This window comes from Equus przewalskii, chromosome 19, assembly GCF_037783145.1.
Source record: "Equus przewalskii isolate Varuska chromosome 19, EquPr2, whole genome shotgun sequence".
Taxonomy (NCBI): Eukaryota; Metazoa; Chordata; class Mammalia; order Perissodactyla; family Equidae; genus Equus; species Equus przewalskii.
The window spans coordinates 51916517-51932625 of record NC_091849.1 but is presented as its reverse complement, the minus strand read 5'-3'; the positions used below and the strand labels follow the sequence as shown (position 1 = coordinate 51932625).

Here is a 16109-nt window from a genome sequence, read left to right as displayed (position 1 = left end):
CATGTATTTGCTGTCTTGCTTTCTCCACTAGAATGTAAAATCTGTGAGGCTAGAGATCTTTGTTTTGTTCACTGCTGTATCTCCAACACCTAAACTGTGCCTGGAACATACTAGGTGCTAATAAGTACTTGAAGAATGAATAAATTAATTGTCAGGCAGAAGCCCAGTATGCTGGTTATAATCCAGTATGGAGGCCTTAAGGGTATTGATTGCCAGCTTGAAGTCTCTATTTTTCCTGGACTGATTTTTGATTACACTTTAACCAGGAAGAGGGAACTTGGCAGGATAGACAATCCAGACAGCCTTTCACAAACAGAGAACCATAAGAAGGAAAGGGGATTCCTGAGCTCCACGCTCGGAGGTAATAGGAGGCTGAAGTTATCACCCCTGATGGATGCAGGAAGTCAAGGCCAGAAACCACTTCTTTAGGAACCTCACAAGATTTTAACCCTCTCCATTTTTAAAAAGTTGCTGTTTTCCCCCTGTTTGCTTATGATGATAAACAGTATAACTCTTAACACCAAAAGACAGTGATGTCATCTTTTTTGGAGGATGCAGGAGTGGGCTGGACCTCAGTAGATCACGTCTAACGGTACTCTTAGTCTTGAGGGAGAAAGTCTGAGAGAGAGTATGTGGAGTCTCCATGGCCCTGGGGCAGGTTTTAATGGCCTGTGAGGAGCTGGTCGGAGCCCGCTATTCATTTGTATTTATAACTCATCAAGTATACACTTATCCTTGAGCATTGCTACTCAGGTCACTGTAATAATAGACATTGTTTCTGTCCTTTGGAGCTTATAATCATAATTCTATGACAACAAGTTGGTACTGCCGCTGGCTAGAGACCAAAGTTGAAAATTAACTGCCAGCACTGACCTAGAGAATCCATTACTAATATTTTAAAATAATGGCTTCTCGGAATACATCTTTTTCAAATTAGTAACTTCAAGTAGTGGACCGATATTTTTCATTGCCTTTGACTACAGTAGCAAGCTCTGGGGTAGAGTGATGAGGGAGCAAAAGAAATAAAAGATAGTGTCTCCGTTTTAAAGGATTTATTTTTTATCTTTTTGAAAAACTAAGATGTGTAATAAAAGAGCAAGAAAGTACTAAAACACAGCATGGAGAAAATTCTGTGAGCCTGGCTAGAATTCTACCTATTCGATGGATCCAAAGAGTTTGTGAACGTGCCATAGCCGTGTCTTTTACCCGTTTGCTTCAGTCCTGTCTTCATTCTCCAGGGTTATTTTTTTTAGGGTTTCTGTGGTAACAAGCTCATAGAAACTCAAAAACATCCCACCAGTCAAGACTGTTGACAAAAGCAATTTTCTCTAAATTATTTAGCTGATTCACTCATTCAATTCATAAATGTTTATTAACTCTCTTTTTTTTAAATAAACATTATAAGCTTGAAGCAAATACTTAAGCTTTTTTTCCCTCGTCAAAGAAATATCTCAGATTTCAAAACACTGTGGTACAGAGTAATGCTTCTAAGATTGGAGGGGAAAAAAAACCAGATTTGTATACTACCCATTAACTATGGGATGGTTGACGCGGCATCGTAGATACCTGGACTTCAGTTTTTTCATCAGAATAATGGAAATAATTCCTGCCATACTAACTCACAAGGTGACTGTGAGAACCTAATGAGATAATATGCATGACAGAACTTTTTAAAAAAGAAAAAAGCATAAAAGGAATTTGAAAGGACAAAAACTTTTCTTTTTCCTATTTTCACATTTTTAATATAGGGTGTTGATAATAAATGATCTAGACTGTGCAGGAAAGGACCTACCTGATGTGCTTTTTCCAAAAAGAAAAAATGTATAATTACTACGATATTTGTATAAAATAAACATATATAGGATTTCAATAATTATAAACCACATCCTGCAGCCTGAGAAACATTTTCTGGAATATACACAACACACATTGGCCAGATTGAAATATTTCAATGGTTAAAGAAAGGACAATTGCATGACTCAACCCGAGGAGGCGTAGATGACCAATGCAGCAGCACTTAAGTGTGTCATGTCAAGGAAAAACTGGTCAAGGACAAACCGCCTTGGAGCTTGAAGAAGACATCAGCTCTCCACAAGAGCTTTCCGGGCTGCATTTGCTGAACAACAGAGACCTCAAGGGCCCTCAAAGATGAGTCATCCACCACTAAAACAGGACACATCAGCTGGCCTTCAGAACTGGGAACAAAGTATCTGCAAGTCCAAGCACGCCTCCTTATAATGTTCCAGTAAGCTGCCTTTGCTTGTACCTGTATACGGCCATGTGGCCATTTTTTTCATTCTGTTGTTTTGTACTCTCTAGATTCAGAATTCCACCCTGGACAATCATGAACATTGTTAATGGCATGAAATTTCAAAAGTAAAAGCTAAATGTGATCTAAACTAGGCTCCCCTACCGACTGCTAAGGAAGACCAATGCATACCCATCTTGTAGAGGTCAACCTTTTTCAATCCAGAGAAAAGAGACCCCACCAGCCTCTGTGAATATTGTGATGACTCAGCGCAGGAAAGAGGAAAGGTTTCTGCAGGTTAAACCTAGATTCTAGATCCTTCCTCTCCTTTTGTTCCATTTATGATGCTAGGAGAAGCACTGTCCACGGGTTCAAGACCTCAACACCCTGGCTAATCTGACCCAGTCTCCTCTTCAGTAAGTGGTCATATCTTTGCAGGCCATGCAAGAATGCCAGCAATACATGAGGTGCCCAGCGAAGGTCACAGTTCCATAAAGGCTCAATTTCCCAATTCCTTCAACTTTATTCCTCTTGAATTATCTAAAATGCATATCAAAATTATCAAAATTCCTTTTTGAAAGTCATGCAGAACAAAGATGACCACTGATACTGAGATCTTAGGCAAACTATTTAAACTCTGTGAGCCTGTTTCTTTATCTGTAAAAATGGCCACTCACATTATCTCTTAATATTTCAGAGGATTTACATGCAATAATAACACCTCTCATATGTACAACGCTACAATGGCAACTTCACAGATTATGATATGTGAGCCATGCAGCCACGGCTTCAAATTGACTGAGGAGTTATTCCAACCTCCATTTTATAGACAGGTGTTTCCAATACCCTCATTGCTAAGACCTTTTCTAGTTTTGATGTACTGTGATGCTGTTTAATAGAAGAAGAGAAACTGAGGCACAGATTGGTGAACTAGCTTCATAACGGCCCCCAAACTATTCCCCCTGAACCCAGTACTAAATCATTTGGCTTCCAGAGTAAACAATGGGAATATTTTAGAGTAAGAGGCAGGTCATATTTCTTTTTTTCCTTCCAATGATGATTTGGCACAGGGGCCATGTAAACAAGCATATAAGTAAGCCTAGTTAAAAAGAAAGAAGTATAAAAGAATGATCTATCCTTAAATAGCCAAATCTCAAAAGCATAACACCTTCTGTATTAAGCTTCTGCCACCACAATTTATCATAAATCTTCCCTTCAATTAACTTTTTACATTTCTCTCCTAAAATAGGAGTCAAATAATTTTAACTGCTTATTTTATACAAAACATACAGTATTCATTTATATTATTTATTTATTCTTTTTTTTTTATTTTGAGGAAGATTAGCCCTGAGCTAACACATGCTGCCAATCCTCCTCTTTTTGCTGAGGAAGACTGGCCATGAGCTAACAACCATGCCCATCTTCCTCTACTTTATATATAATTTAAATACAATCTATCATACATTCTCAATAATTTTGTTTTTATGTGCTACACATATTTGTACACATTTATATAAACAAAAAGTAACACATAATCAGAATTACCTGTCATATGGCATCTATATATGTGTGCATATTATAAACACACACATATATGTGTGTGTATAAATATAGTTTTGCTTTTCAAAGGCATTCTTATTTACTGAAATTATTAAAAACCTAATCCTAAAGAGAGTTTGTGATGGCAAATACTGAAAATTTATTCATAAAAATGAAAAAGTATCATTTTATTCATAAATTACATTACTTAAGAATAAAAATATTATAAATCCTTAAGGAGGCAATCGCCATATAACATCTCTTGCATACAATTATTCCTACTCTAGTCCACTCCCAGGTAATGTAAAGACAGGGTTAATGTCATGAAATACAAGTCAAAGGGATTGAATTGAATAGTTACATCAATCCAAGAGATGCTCTTTCTTATGTGGTAAGCTTGTTTGATAATAATCCCTTCACAAACCTTCCTACATCTCAAGGGCATTTTTGGATTATAACTTAATTTAAAATTTGGTTAAGAAATTCCTTGAACTCTTTAGAGGAAAGGTCTAAAGGAAATGCAAAGAAATGATCATCAATGTCAGTCAAAACAGTGCTTTGAATTTGTCTCCCTAGAGATCACAAATTTAGGATTGATAGAATTAGTTTATTAGGCAAGAATAGGTTTATTTATTACATTTACAATGAGTTGTTTTTACCATGTCTCATTTTATGAAATCATTATATATATTTGCCTCTTTGAAATAGTTTCTTAAAATATTAAGCTAAGAACTGATATAGATATGTCAGTCAGATAACACACACACATATAGTTATTTGTAAAAAATTAAATATATACATTTAGTCATTCAATATCTAAAATCTGCATTTTTATACTATATTGAGTGAAATTATATGTGGATATTAAAAATATTCTTGATTTTCACACATTACTCTCAAGAAACAAGTATATCATTATTGTAAATATTAAACTAGTTGTAGTAATATTTCCATATCTAAAGTGGGAAACCGTTCCACTTCATTAGTTATTGCAGTGCTGGTTTCCATGGCAACGCCTTCCCTTCCCTGTGTTGGTAATCATAGACTCACAGCACTAGAGGGGCTTGGAAAGTACGTAATAGAATGCTCTCATGGTTCATTTAGGAGGTTGAGGTCCAGATTCCCAGATTCGGGACTTACCCACTGCTAGCCCAGGAGTGAGTGTCAGAGCGGGAAGGAAAAGGTGGGTCTTCGGGCCCCCATTCCAGCATCTTTCAACCATACTAGACTGCCTGGCACTATTCTAAACCAATTGACACTAAAATTACACACACACGCAAACACACCCCATCCAGACACTAAATGTACAAACACTAACATAGCCAAATGATTTTCTTGAATCAAGCTATTTTAACTATCCAACTATACTTTTTATGATTTTTCAGTGATACAAATAAAAATATTGTTGTCATTTTGGCACAATAATGACAAGATGACTTATTGCCTATGAATGTAGGACACCAAAACAATTGCTTAACAAAGGAAAAGAAAGTCAGCATTAAACTGATTTTGTCTTCTTAATGTCTCAAACTGCTTTACTAGATATTTCCATTAATTTTATTTAAAGCACCCTATTGTTTACAATTTACAATTGGAATTTATAGGAATTTACAGTTATAAACAATAAAAATTAAAAGATATAAAGAAAATCTTTAGTAATATCTAGGCAACTTATTTCATGGTTTTAATCTGCTGAAGAATAAGTCAAAACACTATAAGAAAAAGTAATTCTCCTATTTATCAAATGCTTATCTATAAATAACAGATTCTAGAGTCCAGATCTGTGTTGTCCAATAGCAGTAGTCACCAGGTCCCCTGTTGAGCCCTTGAAATGTGACTAGTCTGAATTAAGATGTGCTATAAATGTAAAATAGCAGATTTCAAAGAGTTTGCTCAAAAAAAGAATGTAAAATATCTCAATTTTATACTGATTATATGTTGAAATGATAATTTATATGCCATTAAATAAATATATTATTAAACATAATGTGACATTTCTTTCTACTTTGTTTACGTTGCTACTAGAAAATTTAAAATTACACATGTGGCTTGCGTTTGTGGTTCACATTATATTTCTATTGCTCCTCCCCAGTCTAGACCATTCACCTACTAATCTTCCTGTCTGAAATATCTCATTTCCCATTTTCTCAAGGCCAGAACCTATGCCATGTTATCAGACGTGACCTTCTCCTTGTGCTCTTTTCTGCTCTCTCCCATCAAGAAGTGAGAGCTCTTTCCTTCTCTGCATTCCAACAGCATCTTGTTTCTGACCCCACCCATCCTATTCTAACGCCGCTACAAGTTACTAGCAAATAAGGTCTATGGACAGTTTTAGGTATGTTTGTAAGCTGCAAAACAACCACCATGGAGCTTTAGAAAAGCAGTAAACTTTTATTAGACAAGCAAGCGAACAAACTTACATGTCGTAACTTTTTTCTCAGTTCACTTCCCCTTAAGTAAAACTATCGTGAGAGATGGGAATTTTCTAAAGTAGATCTATGGCTTAGTAAAAGGATACGTACCAGCTGACTCTCAGATACTGTAGAGGATGGTGAAGAGAGGTTTGCCTGCAAAATTATAAACATGGTGTTTATTTCATGAAATTCACAATTTAGTAAAATAATATATCTATATTTTTATATAGTATATCAAAGTTCTTTTATTTAAAGTAATACAGGTCTATTGTAGGATTTTTAAAAGTATAAAGTAAAGGGAAAAATATCATTAAGCATCAAAAAATGATTTTCAACATTTTTGGTACAATGCCTTACAATATTTTTCCTATGCATTTTTATTCAGCTCACATAACAGTGAACATGATGTTTTATACATTGCTCTTCCGTAACATCTTAACATAAGCACTATCACAAGACATCAAAAATTCTGCAAGACGACATAGTATTTCATTCTCTGTATACTCCATATTTTACTTAAACGTACCAGCATTGTTGGTTATTTACATTTACAGCAAAATGAAACAAATAATAGATTTTTTCTTAAATCATCCTTATATTAAAAAATTGCTTTCATGATTTGGGAAAGAAAATGATTCGGTTTTTAAAACTGTTCTAAATTAAAGAGGAGACTACTATTGTTTCTTCACCCTTGGTTCCTGAATGGCACTCCTTTCTTCTGGCTTTAGTTTCCTTCTTGCTGAAGTAAATGCTTTGGTTGTTTCTTCAGAACTTACTATCTTGCACTTTGTCTGACATGTTTTTATTTTGTTCTCATTCTTGAATGAGAGTTCACCTGGACACAGAATTCCAGGGTAACAGGTATTATCTCTCAGCAGTTTGAAGATACTGTCCCCTGGCTCTGGTTTCTGTTACCGCTGTCAGTCTAAATGTCATAACTTGATGAATCATCTGTCTTCACATGCGGTTAGTGTTAAAGGCGTTTCTCCATGACATTCTCTCATTTCACTATGAGGTTCCTGAGGGTGGATTTCTTCTTATGTATCCTATTTTGGGACTTGGTATAGTCTTGAGTATGAGTATCATTCTTTCCTTCTGGAAAATCCTCCCTGAATATCTCTTCAAATGTTGCCTTTCTCCCATTATATCTAATCTCTTCTTATGGAGCTTCTACTAAACATATGTTGAGTCCTCTCAATCCATCCTCCATATCTATAAAAATTCTATTTTATATTTTTTACCTTTTTATGCTGTATTCTGGATGGTCTGCACATATAAGCCTGACAACTAATTTTTCTTCAACTGTATATTAATACATTTAACATAGTAACTGAATTTTATATTTTAATCACTTTATTTTTAACTTAGAGAAGTTCCTTTTGATTCTTTTTCAAATCCTTTTTATGATATAACTCTTAACTATTTCAACATTTTTAATATATTTAAAAATTCATTCCAGATTTTTTTATAATCTCTCATTGCTAAATTTCCTGTTGAATCTCCCTCCAGCCTCTCCCCCACGATGTTCTTTATTCATTTTATGGCTTTTTACTTTTGATTTTGAGCTCATCTTCAGTCAGGGTAACTTTGGTGATGATTTCTGTAGGTGTCTGAGAAGCCCTGAGTCGGGAAAACATTCCTACAATACATTTCACACTTGCCCTTGTGGGGGCCTGAGGAGTTTCACAGGTTCTGGATCAGTTTCTATTTTGTTTCATCATCCTAATATTTCCAAACCTCAGGATGGCAGATCCCCACATCTTCAAGTTTCACAGGTTTAGAACCCATTTTCTCATGCTTGACTCATTTACCACCCAAGAGTGTAGGGTGGAGATAGTGGAAGGATTTATGTTTTCTCTATCCCATGCATCACAACCACTGTGGCCCTCTAGGCTCCTGAATGGACACAACAGACTCATTTATAGGTCTTAGACTTATTATACAGTGAAAGTTAAAATCGAAGCTCCTGGCTGCAAGCATCGATGTTCTGATGTCCCTAAGTTCCACCAGAGCTTTAATTTCTCCTCAACACTCCCCCTTGGAGCTCCCATTTCATTTCCTGCACTCAGAAGTTTCTCTTTCTTTCTTTTAGGTTGAGTTACATATATATTTTTAATACTTATGCTTTACCAAGCATTTATGCATTTAAATAGGAGGCTGAGCTTCCACATCAGCTCAGCCTTCAACTTTGATGGGAAGTGGTCAACATACAGATGCACAATTATAAATATATGTGGCTAAAATATGATAAAGTTGTGTTCCTAAAATATTCCTATTTTTTGGAAATTGAAAATATTTTCAGGGTTTATTATGAATTTGCCAATATCGGTTTTACTCTCTGAGAGATGAACAATAACTGAAAACTGAAAGCTCAGTGGTTCTTATGGCATTGCCAAGTATATAGGAGTGTGAGTCACCAAGCATAATGACGAGGCCCCCGCAGTCCTTCTCACACTGTGTCCCACATTGTTTGTTTTCCGCTCTTTGAGTTATTTCATTCCTCACAAGGCCTGCACTGCTTGCTGTCCTTCCTGGTGGCTCGACGGCCGCAGGGTGTCCTGGCTAAGCGCTCCCCAGCTCTAATTGCTGTGGACCTTGCTGGTGTGCACTGAGGTTTATGGCTATTCCGTGCTGCAGAAAATTGCCCTTCAGAATGTCCATCACAGTGATTTTTCAGTTCACCTAGGGTTTCATTTTTAACCTTATGACGTAATATGCATAAGAATGATGTCTTTAAAATCCTAGGTTTTTCCCCCTTCACTGAATTTTCCTTATTGTGATAAGGAGAGAATTCTCTATGAATTCCCTAAGTTAAATTAAAAGCTTCTATGAAATATGTTGAATTAAATGTACCTTCATGGAAACAAAAAGCATACTTAGATTTTTATCTCAATAATTACAGGAAAGAAGAGGTTACACATGAAAAACAAAGTATTTGCACAATTTATTGTGCTAAATACCAAATTATTATAGGAAAAAAAGATAAAATGCTCAAGAAAATATAATAGTTAAATTAGGGGAAAACTCAAATATGCTTGTATCCAGTCTCCATACAGCCCCTACATTCCTTCAGTGGGAATTATGACAAAACAATAAGATGCTTCAGACATACTCAGCACATTTTTATTTCATTTAATATAATGGTCTTCATATCACTATTAGGAGAAACTATTCCCAGAGAAGGAACAAAATTCAATGCTAAACCTCATGTGGAGTCGATATTTATGAAGCCATTGCAGACTTGCATTACCAAAGAAAAGGAACATTGGCTCATGTGTATTATGAAAATAACCAGATTCTTTCAACCAACCCAGTCATATAAACCCTTTAAGAAGCCTCTCTGTGCTTGCTCATACGGGTTAACACTGATGCTTAAATGCCGTAGCTATAGTTGTCTTATTAATATTGTAGCAATTATTTTCCAAAAAGTGAGAGAAGATTGGTGAGCTGAGATTGGAGCAGTGAGTGATGCGAGGAGGTTACTGTATTTGAACAACTGCCAACTGGTCAATGAGATTAAAGTAGAGAAGCAATTTGAGATACATAAAAACGAACTTGATATTGGATTTGAACACTAAAGTTTTTAGTCATTCACATCTATCCACATTGATCTTAACTGAAGAACAACATTACAGATGAGCGTGAGTGTAAGAGTGGCTCTTTCTAAAACAAAATCCCATAATCAATATTCCACAGACTTTGGCATCATTTTAATGACAAAAGAAAGAAAAGTCAGAGAGAGTGGGGGCATTTTAACTAGTATATTATCATATAAAAAACTTAAAAACTAACAGAGCAGTCAAAAACTTGTAAAAGTCAAAATTTCTTACTTCAGAGAACATCTATTAAAGAGTTAGGTTACATGGAAAGTAAAAGAGTCAAAGACTGAAAAAAGAAAGGAGGATTTGAAATCCACTGAAAAATAAGCTACTACACAAGGCCACCGCTTGTGCCAAGCCAGCTTTGGAGAAACCATTTTCCTCTTCCAAAGACTTGATGCAGAGGCACATAAAGCACAACCACACTTCTTAGTCATCGTCTAGAGCTGCTTTTCCTTGCAATCTGTAGTTTTTCCCCATTCCTGACACATGTCCTTTGGGCTGGCATCATGTAGCAGACACCCACTTGGGGGATTGGGACCAAATCGAGTTGCATCCAATAAAAAGTGTTGAACAGTTGCTTTCGCCTTCTGCATTCTGCACTTCCACTTCAGGCATGCTTTCCTCCTTTCAGCAGTCACGTCCCTCCCACCTGCATATAACATCTGGTTTCACATCATTAAAATGTCTCTCTTCCACCTTTTCTCTGTTGACTCTAATTATCCCGAGGTTTCTTTTCTCAAGGATCAAAGAACTCTAATTAGTGATAATATGTGAACTAATTACATGATTGCTCCCAGGCTAGACTGATCTACAGATAGGCAGAAAGACAAAAATCTAAAATATTAACTGAGCACCTAATAATTATTGAGTGCTGAGCTTGGCATTGAGGAAATAAATAATCATAAAATGCTAAGATACTGTCTTACCCTTGACCTAGGGGGTGTTTCTGGGATTTGCACGTAAGGCACTATTCAAAAGAACGAGGCCAGTGGTAAGAGGTTAGGCACCAAGGCCATGGTGATATATTATGAGGCATCATTCTTGCTTGCTTCACACTGTTTATTCTCTCTCTAGACCTTTACTCTGTATGAATATCTCATTAAAAGCCATTTTAGACAAGTTAGTAATATATCCCCCAAAGACCTAAATATAAAAAGTAGATTTGGAGGTATTTAAAAAGTTTGACTCTTTAAGCTAGGGAACAATGATTCCATCTTGTCATGAACATAATTGGTAGTCAGAATAAGTGGGCATAGTGACCAGTGACAGCCATAGTTTATATGTACAAACGAGGAAATAAAGGATCAGATCAAGGGGAAGTTTGGCTGAAATACGGCACCTTCATGTTTGGTGAAGTCTAAAATGATGAGAAGGATATAAGGTATAAAGGTGTCTCATTAAGTTTCTTCCCTTCCTCCTCATTTAGCAGAACTCAGATAATTGTCTTCCATTCTCAACTTTCACAGGGGCATACCTTGGAAATATTTCTGAACAATGAAAAAGAAAGATAGTAATCGGTGGAATGGAAGTTCTTGCTTGAATTGTTCACAACTCTTCCCGTAACTTATCAAATCTCTGGTCACATCCTATGGAAGCAGATCTGGACACAGGTCTGGATTTAAGTGGATTGGATTGAAGTCACCTCTTATTTCAAGATCTATGACTACATTAATGCACATCGCCTCTGAAACCCTTCAGCATGGCAACATTTGCGAGCATAGCAACAAGGCAAGTGTGTGAGCTGGCTAAATTGGAGACGATGACCTTTATCTGAGTATCTGTATATATAGTGGGGAATATTCTTAATAAAGTTTGACACATTTTTTAATATGCTGTGATATTTTGAAAGCAATATGCTTCCATTGTAATGACATTTTTCTGTCCCTCATGCTCATTAAAAAGAGATCTTATCTGTGTACTACATAATATTCAATAAGCCTGTCTCTGTTATTTCTCTGGCACTTGAAAGTAACTCGTGAAATGTTGAGAGTTTATGAAACTAGTTGTTATCAATAGAATGTGATTCCAAATAAGGACTTTTTGACAAATTAGTAATAGGTCTAAATACTTGCCCTATTTTCTGAGGTTTCTCTTTGTTAAGGAAACATACTATGGTTTTGAATTACATGAATGAAATGAATTTAAACTGATAGTAGTTAATGAAAAATAATGAATATTTACAAAGACAAGCGTAATGCAAAGAAAAAATGACATTTCTCTCTGAAGATGATAGAATGAAAACAGAATGAAATAGAAATGTAAACAGAAAATTCATTCCTCTACATAGGGGAAAAAAAACTCTTTAAAAATGAGTGTGATGAGAAACAACCACATACATTATCTGATAAATTATGAGTTAATTTACATATAAGGAAGTGATTTAAAACATTAGAAATATAGTAAAACATTATCATTTTAGATGTTGCCACCCAATATGAAATTATTCATTCAAAGTTTAGACTGAAGGTTATTAGGCATGAAGAAATAATTTAGACTTAGAGTTTAAATACTCCTCAATAAAATATTTAATGAAGACAGACTATTCCCAGCTTCTGTTAGCACACACAAGTTTTAATGGCAGAGGCTTTGACATGAGAAAGACCTAGCTTGGGTTTCGCCTGCTCTACGACTTCTGAGTGGGTGTCCTCCTCTGCAAGATGGAGACTTTGTAACAATAATAATACTCACTTTATAGGATTGGTGTAAGGTTAAATGGGATAGTTAAACCTCCTTTGCAAGGTAAGAACTCGAAACATTATTGATTATTATTGTTAAATTTGGCATCTGTTAAAAACAACGAAGTGAAATATTGATAATAAGTTAATATAACCAACCCTGCACGTGATCTGAGATTACTATTACTCAACATATTGTTAGCCTAGTTTAAATTCTATTACAGTTAAGAGAACATCAATTAAATTGCTATAAAATAACCTGCAATTCAAGTACGCTATGAATTGAAGAAAACCTTGACTTTAGTCTGAACTGATGATACATTTATTGCACTTGGCTCATCCTAAAAGAGAGACTGTGTGAAATGTAACAAGTACGCAATAAAGAATAAGAAAAGGAAACTAATTGTTTCACATTGATTTTTCTTTTCTTTTTTTGTTTAATGGAGAAAAGTAAGCCTTTCAACAAAGGCCCCAAAAAGAAGAATATAGTCAGGGGCCAGCCCTGTGGCATGGTGGTGAAGTTTGGCATGCTTCACTTCAGCATCTCAAGTTCACAAGTTCAGATCCTGGGTGTAAACCCACACCACTTGTCAGCTACGCTGTGGTGGCGACCCACACACAAAATAGAGGAAGACTGGCACAGGTGTTAGCTCAGGGCTAATCTTCCTCAAGGAAAAAAGAAGAAACTTGGCAACAGATGTTGGTTCAGGGCAAGTTTTCCTCAGGAAAAAAAAAGGGGGGGAATTAGTCATACAATTTCTTGTTATTTAATTAGGCCATTCTAGTCACCCTAGGAAAATTGGAAATCCAATGGATGTACTGATACATTGAAAACTAGCAACACTGTAAGTTTGTTTTAACATCAATCAATTCTCTTGCCAGCTCTCCTCTAGTTTCTACAAGAAGGTATCTTGTTTGTTTAATATTTTAATTGCTCCCTGTCTCTCCTATCATATGCTTCAGAAATAGAGACCTTGATGTTGTGTTCACACCTCTTACCCCAGTGACTCCTCATGAGTATGGGGACATGGCAGACACTCAATAAATATTTGTCAAATCAATGAACAAAAGTGTAAAATTGAATAATAAAGCTAGAAAATACTGACTACATTTCCTGCTAGTCATGATTCATAGATTCTATACTATACTTTTAAAGAGCCCCCAGAAATAGAGATTCTGAGGGATCTGTGGTAATATGTTAAGGATATCCTCAAGTGTAACAATTTTTTTTTCTTGCCTCTAATTTAAGACTTCCCTGTATTCCACTGTAGGGGCAGGAGTTGGTAAACTACATGATCCCTGCTTTTGAATGTAATCTAAGAACCTCTACAAAGTCAATGACATACTGAGCTCCAGCAGGCACACAGTATCAAGATGCCTACTTTCTTCAAACTTTTGAAGAGAGATGGTGGAGTACTGAAATGCTAACGTCTGTAGACTTCTCAGATGTGCTCTTGAGTCTCCATGGAGAGAAAGAGAGAAAAACATACTAAGAGATTAAGTAATTAATTGAGTGAAAGCTGTTTAACACAGTGTGAAGCATCCTGCAGCTTAGCCAATGTGAACATTGGAATTTCTAGAAGAAAACAGTACAATGCCATTATTTTTTAAAAATCATAATATATTGTATCTAAGACAGAATTTTCACATAAGATCAAGGCTTATAGCTAAGGCACAATTCTGCTCTAAAATTTCATTTTTTCTCCTCAAAATTAACATATCAGATATCACTTAGTAAATGTCACAACCGCAGCTCAGTATTTACAAATGTGACATATCCATGAGTTGGCATCAAAGAACTGGTTTTTACCTTCCACCATAAAATTATCCCTTATAGTCTTCCAAACAGCATGCATATATTTGAGGGCTCACAAACAACAATTCAAATGTCCTGTTGTTAGAGAAAGCAAAAAAACAAAGCTTCTCACTCAAGAAACCAAATTTAATTAAAGTCAAGAATCTTATCTGAATCAGAGTTTATATTTGTTCAAGTCTATACTAAATCTGTTTGATGACTCAGTGTTAACTTTGAATGACTCAAATGCTTTCACAAAGTTTGGAGCAAATGTTAACCTACTTTAATTAAGTCTGATAACTGATTGAAGAATAATTTGAAATAACCTCTAACTATGGAGACTGAAGCAGTCCCTCCAGAATGGTTCCAATTGCTATCAAATTAACTGCCCCCAGGGAGGGGTAGGAGGAGGCTTCAGCCATCTGCACCTTATTATAAATGAGTCTAACTCAGAGGCACTTTGCTGAAAGGTAGAAAGGTGAGAAAGCAAAAATTTCTAGCTACTTCTTATTGGGTCTGGCTCTTATAGAATGTATTAGTCACAAGAATTAGAGAAATATCTTCATGGCACTTTCTTTTCTTGTAACCAACTGAAGAATCAAGGAACTCAGCTAAATCATGGTGCTTCTAGTCTTCCCAAGACAGGCAGGAAGAAAAGGGAGGAAGCAGGGATGAAGGGAAAAGCAGGAAGAAGAAAAGGAAGAACTGTCACTTATTGAGTGAGTCCAGTGTTTCAAGACTATACTGAGGACTTTTCATACATTAACCAGTATAAATCTTACATCAATCAAATAAGAAGGTCATTAGTATCTCAATTTATATATGAAAACTAAGGCACAGAGAGGCTAAGCGATTTTCCAGGATCAGATAGTTAGCAAGCAGCAAGACTATCATGTAAACTTGAACATAGCCTCGTAAATGCCTCCACTCTTTTAAGTATGATTCCAAATGGCTTCCAATAATAACAAAAGATAACAGTGAAAGCTTCTAGGAAATGCTCTAAGCACTATTCCTACCCATACCCTCTAAACATCATTTCCTGAATGCGATAAAATCAGTAATTTCACCCAGTTTATTATTTGTCTTAGGGAGATTCAAAGGAAGGCAGAAATGTATAAATTGCAAAGAAGGTATGTCACAAAATATACATTGAATAATTATCTACTCTTGATGATGATGATGTTGATGATGAAAACTGCATATTAGAAAATATGAAGTACAATCTAAAAGGAATAGTTTACTGGTTTGTTTTAAACCAAAAACTAAACACTTGCTTAGGAGATAATCTTGTTTCTACTAAAATATATTTGTTCAGATGCCCAAGTTGGTCACACGATGGATTATTAGGTGAACAAAGAGGAGGAATTGGGTAGGGCTCTGCGTGTGTGTGTCTAGGACATTCAGAAGCAGCTCTCTGTAATTAACTGAATTAAGTGTAAGTCTGTATCACATATCCACTATTAATCTATTTTTTCTCACAAGTGGAAATTGGTTTATTCGATAATTTAAATGCCAGAAAGCAACAAACTAGTCAAAATCAACTAAACTGACAATCCTGTTGGAAATGGACAAATCAATGCTTCAAGTATATGAGTTGACTTTTGTATAATAAGCACAAAAAACCATTATAGAAACGAAAATGTCATCTAACCTTCGATAATTAGGAAGACAGAAAGCAGGTGTTGGAGTTCTGTTTTATTTAGCCAAACTAACGAAACTAGACTTCACTTAGGAAGGAATTTATTCAATAAACTTACCTGACATAACCTGATTTTCTGCGTCTGGGTTGATCATACTATCCTACGCCTTTCCACTTATGAAACAATCAACTAATTC

At 35.6% G+C, this 16109-nt stretch overlaps 1 protein-coding gene across 50 annotated transcripts in view; it reads right to left on the bottom strand.

The window, feature by feature from the left end:
• MLIP (muscular LMNA interacting protein) overlaps positions 1-16109 on the bottom strand; it is a 232125-nt gene that overhangs the window by 58571 nt on the left and 157445 nt on the right. For all 50 annotated transcript variants that reach the window (XM_070586268.1, XM_070586275.1, XM_070586292.1 and 47 more), the window contains one exon: positions 6310-6354. In XM_070586268.1, coding sequence (XP_070442369.1) covers positions 6310-6354 — 45 coding nt within the window. The remainder of the gene's footprint in view (positions 1-6309; positions 6355-16109) is intronic.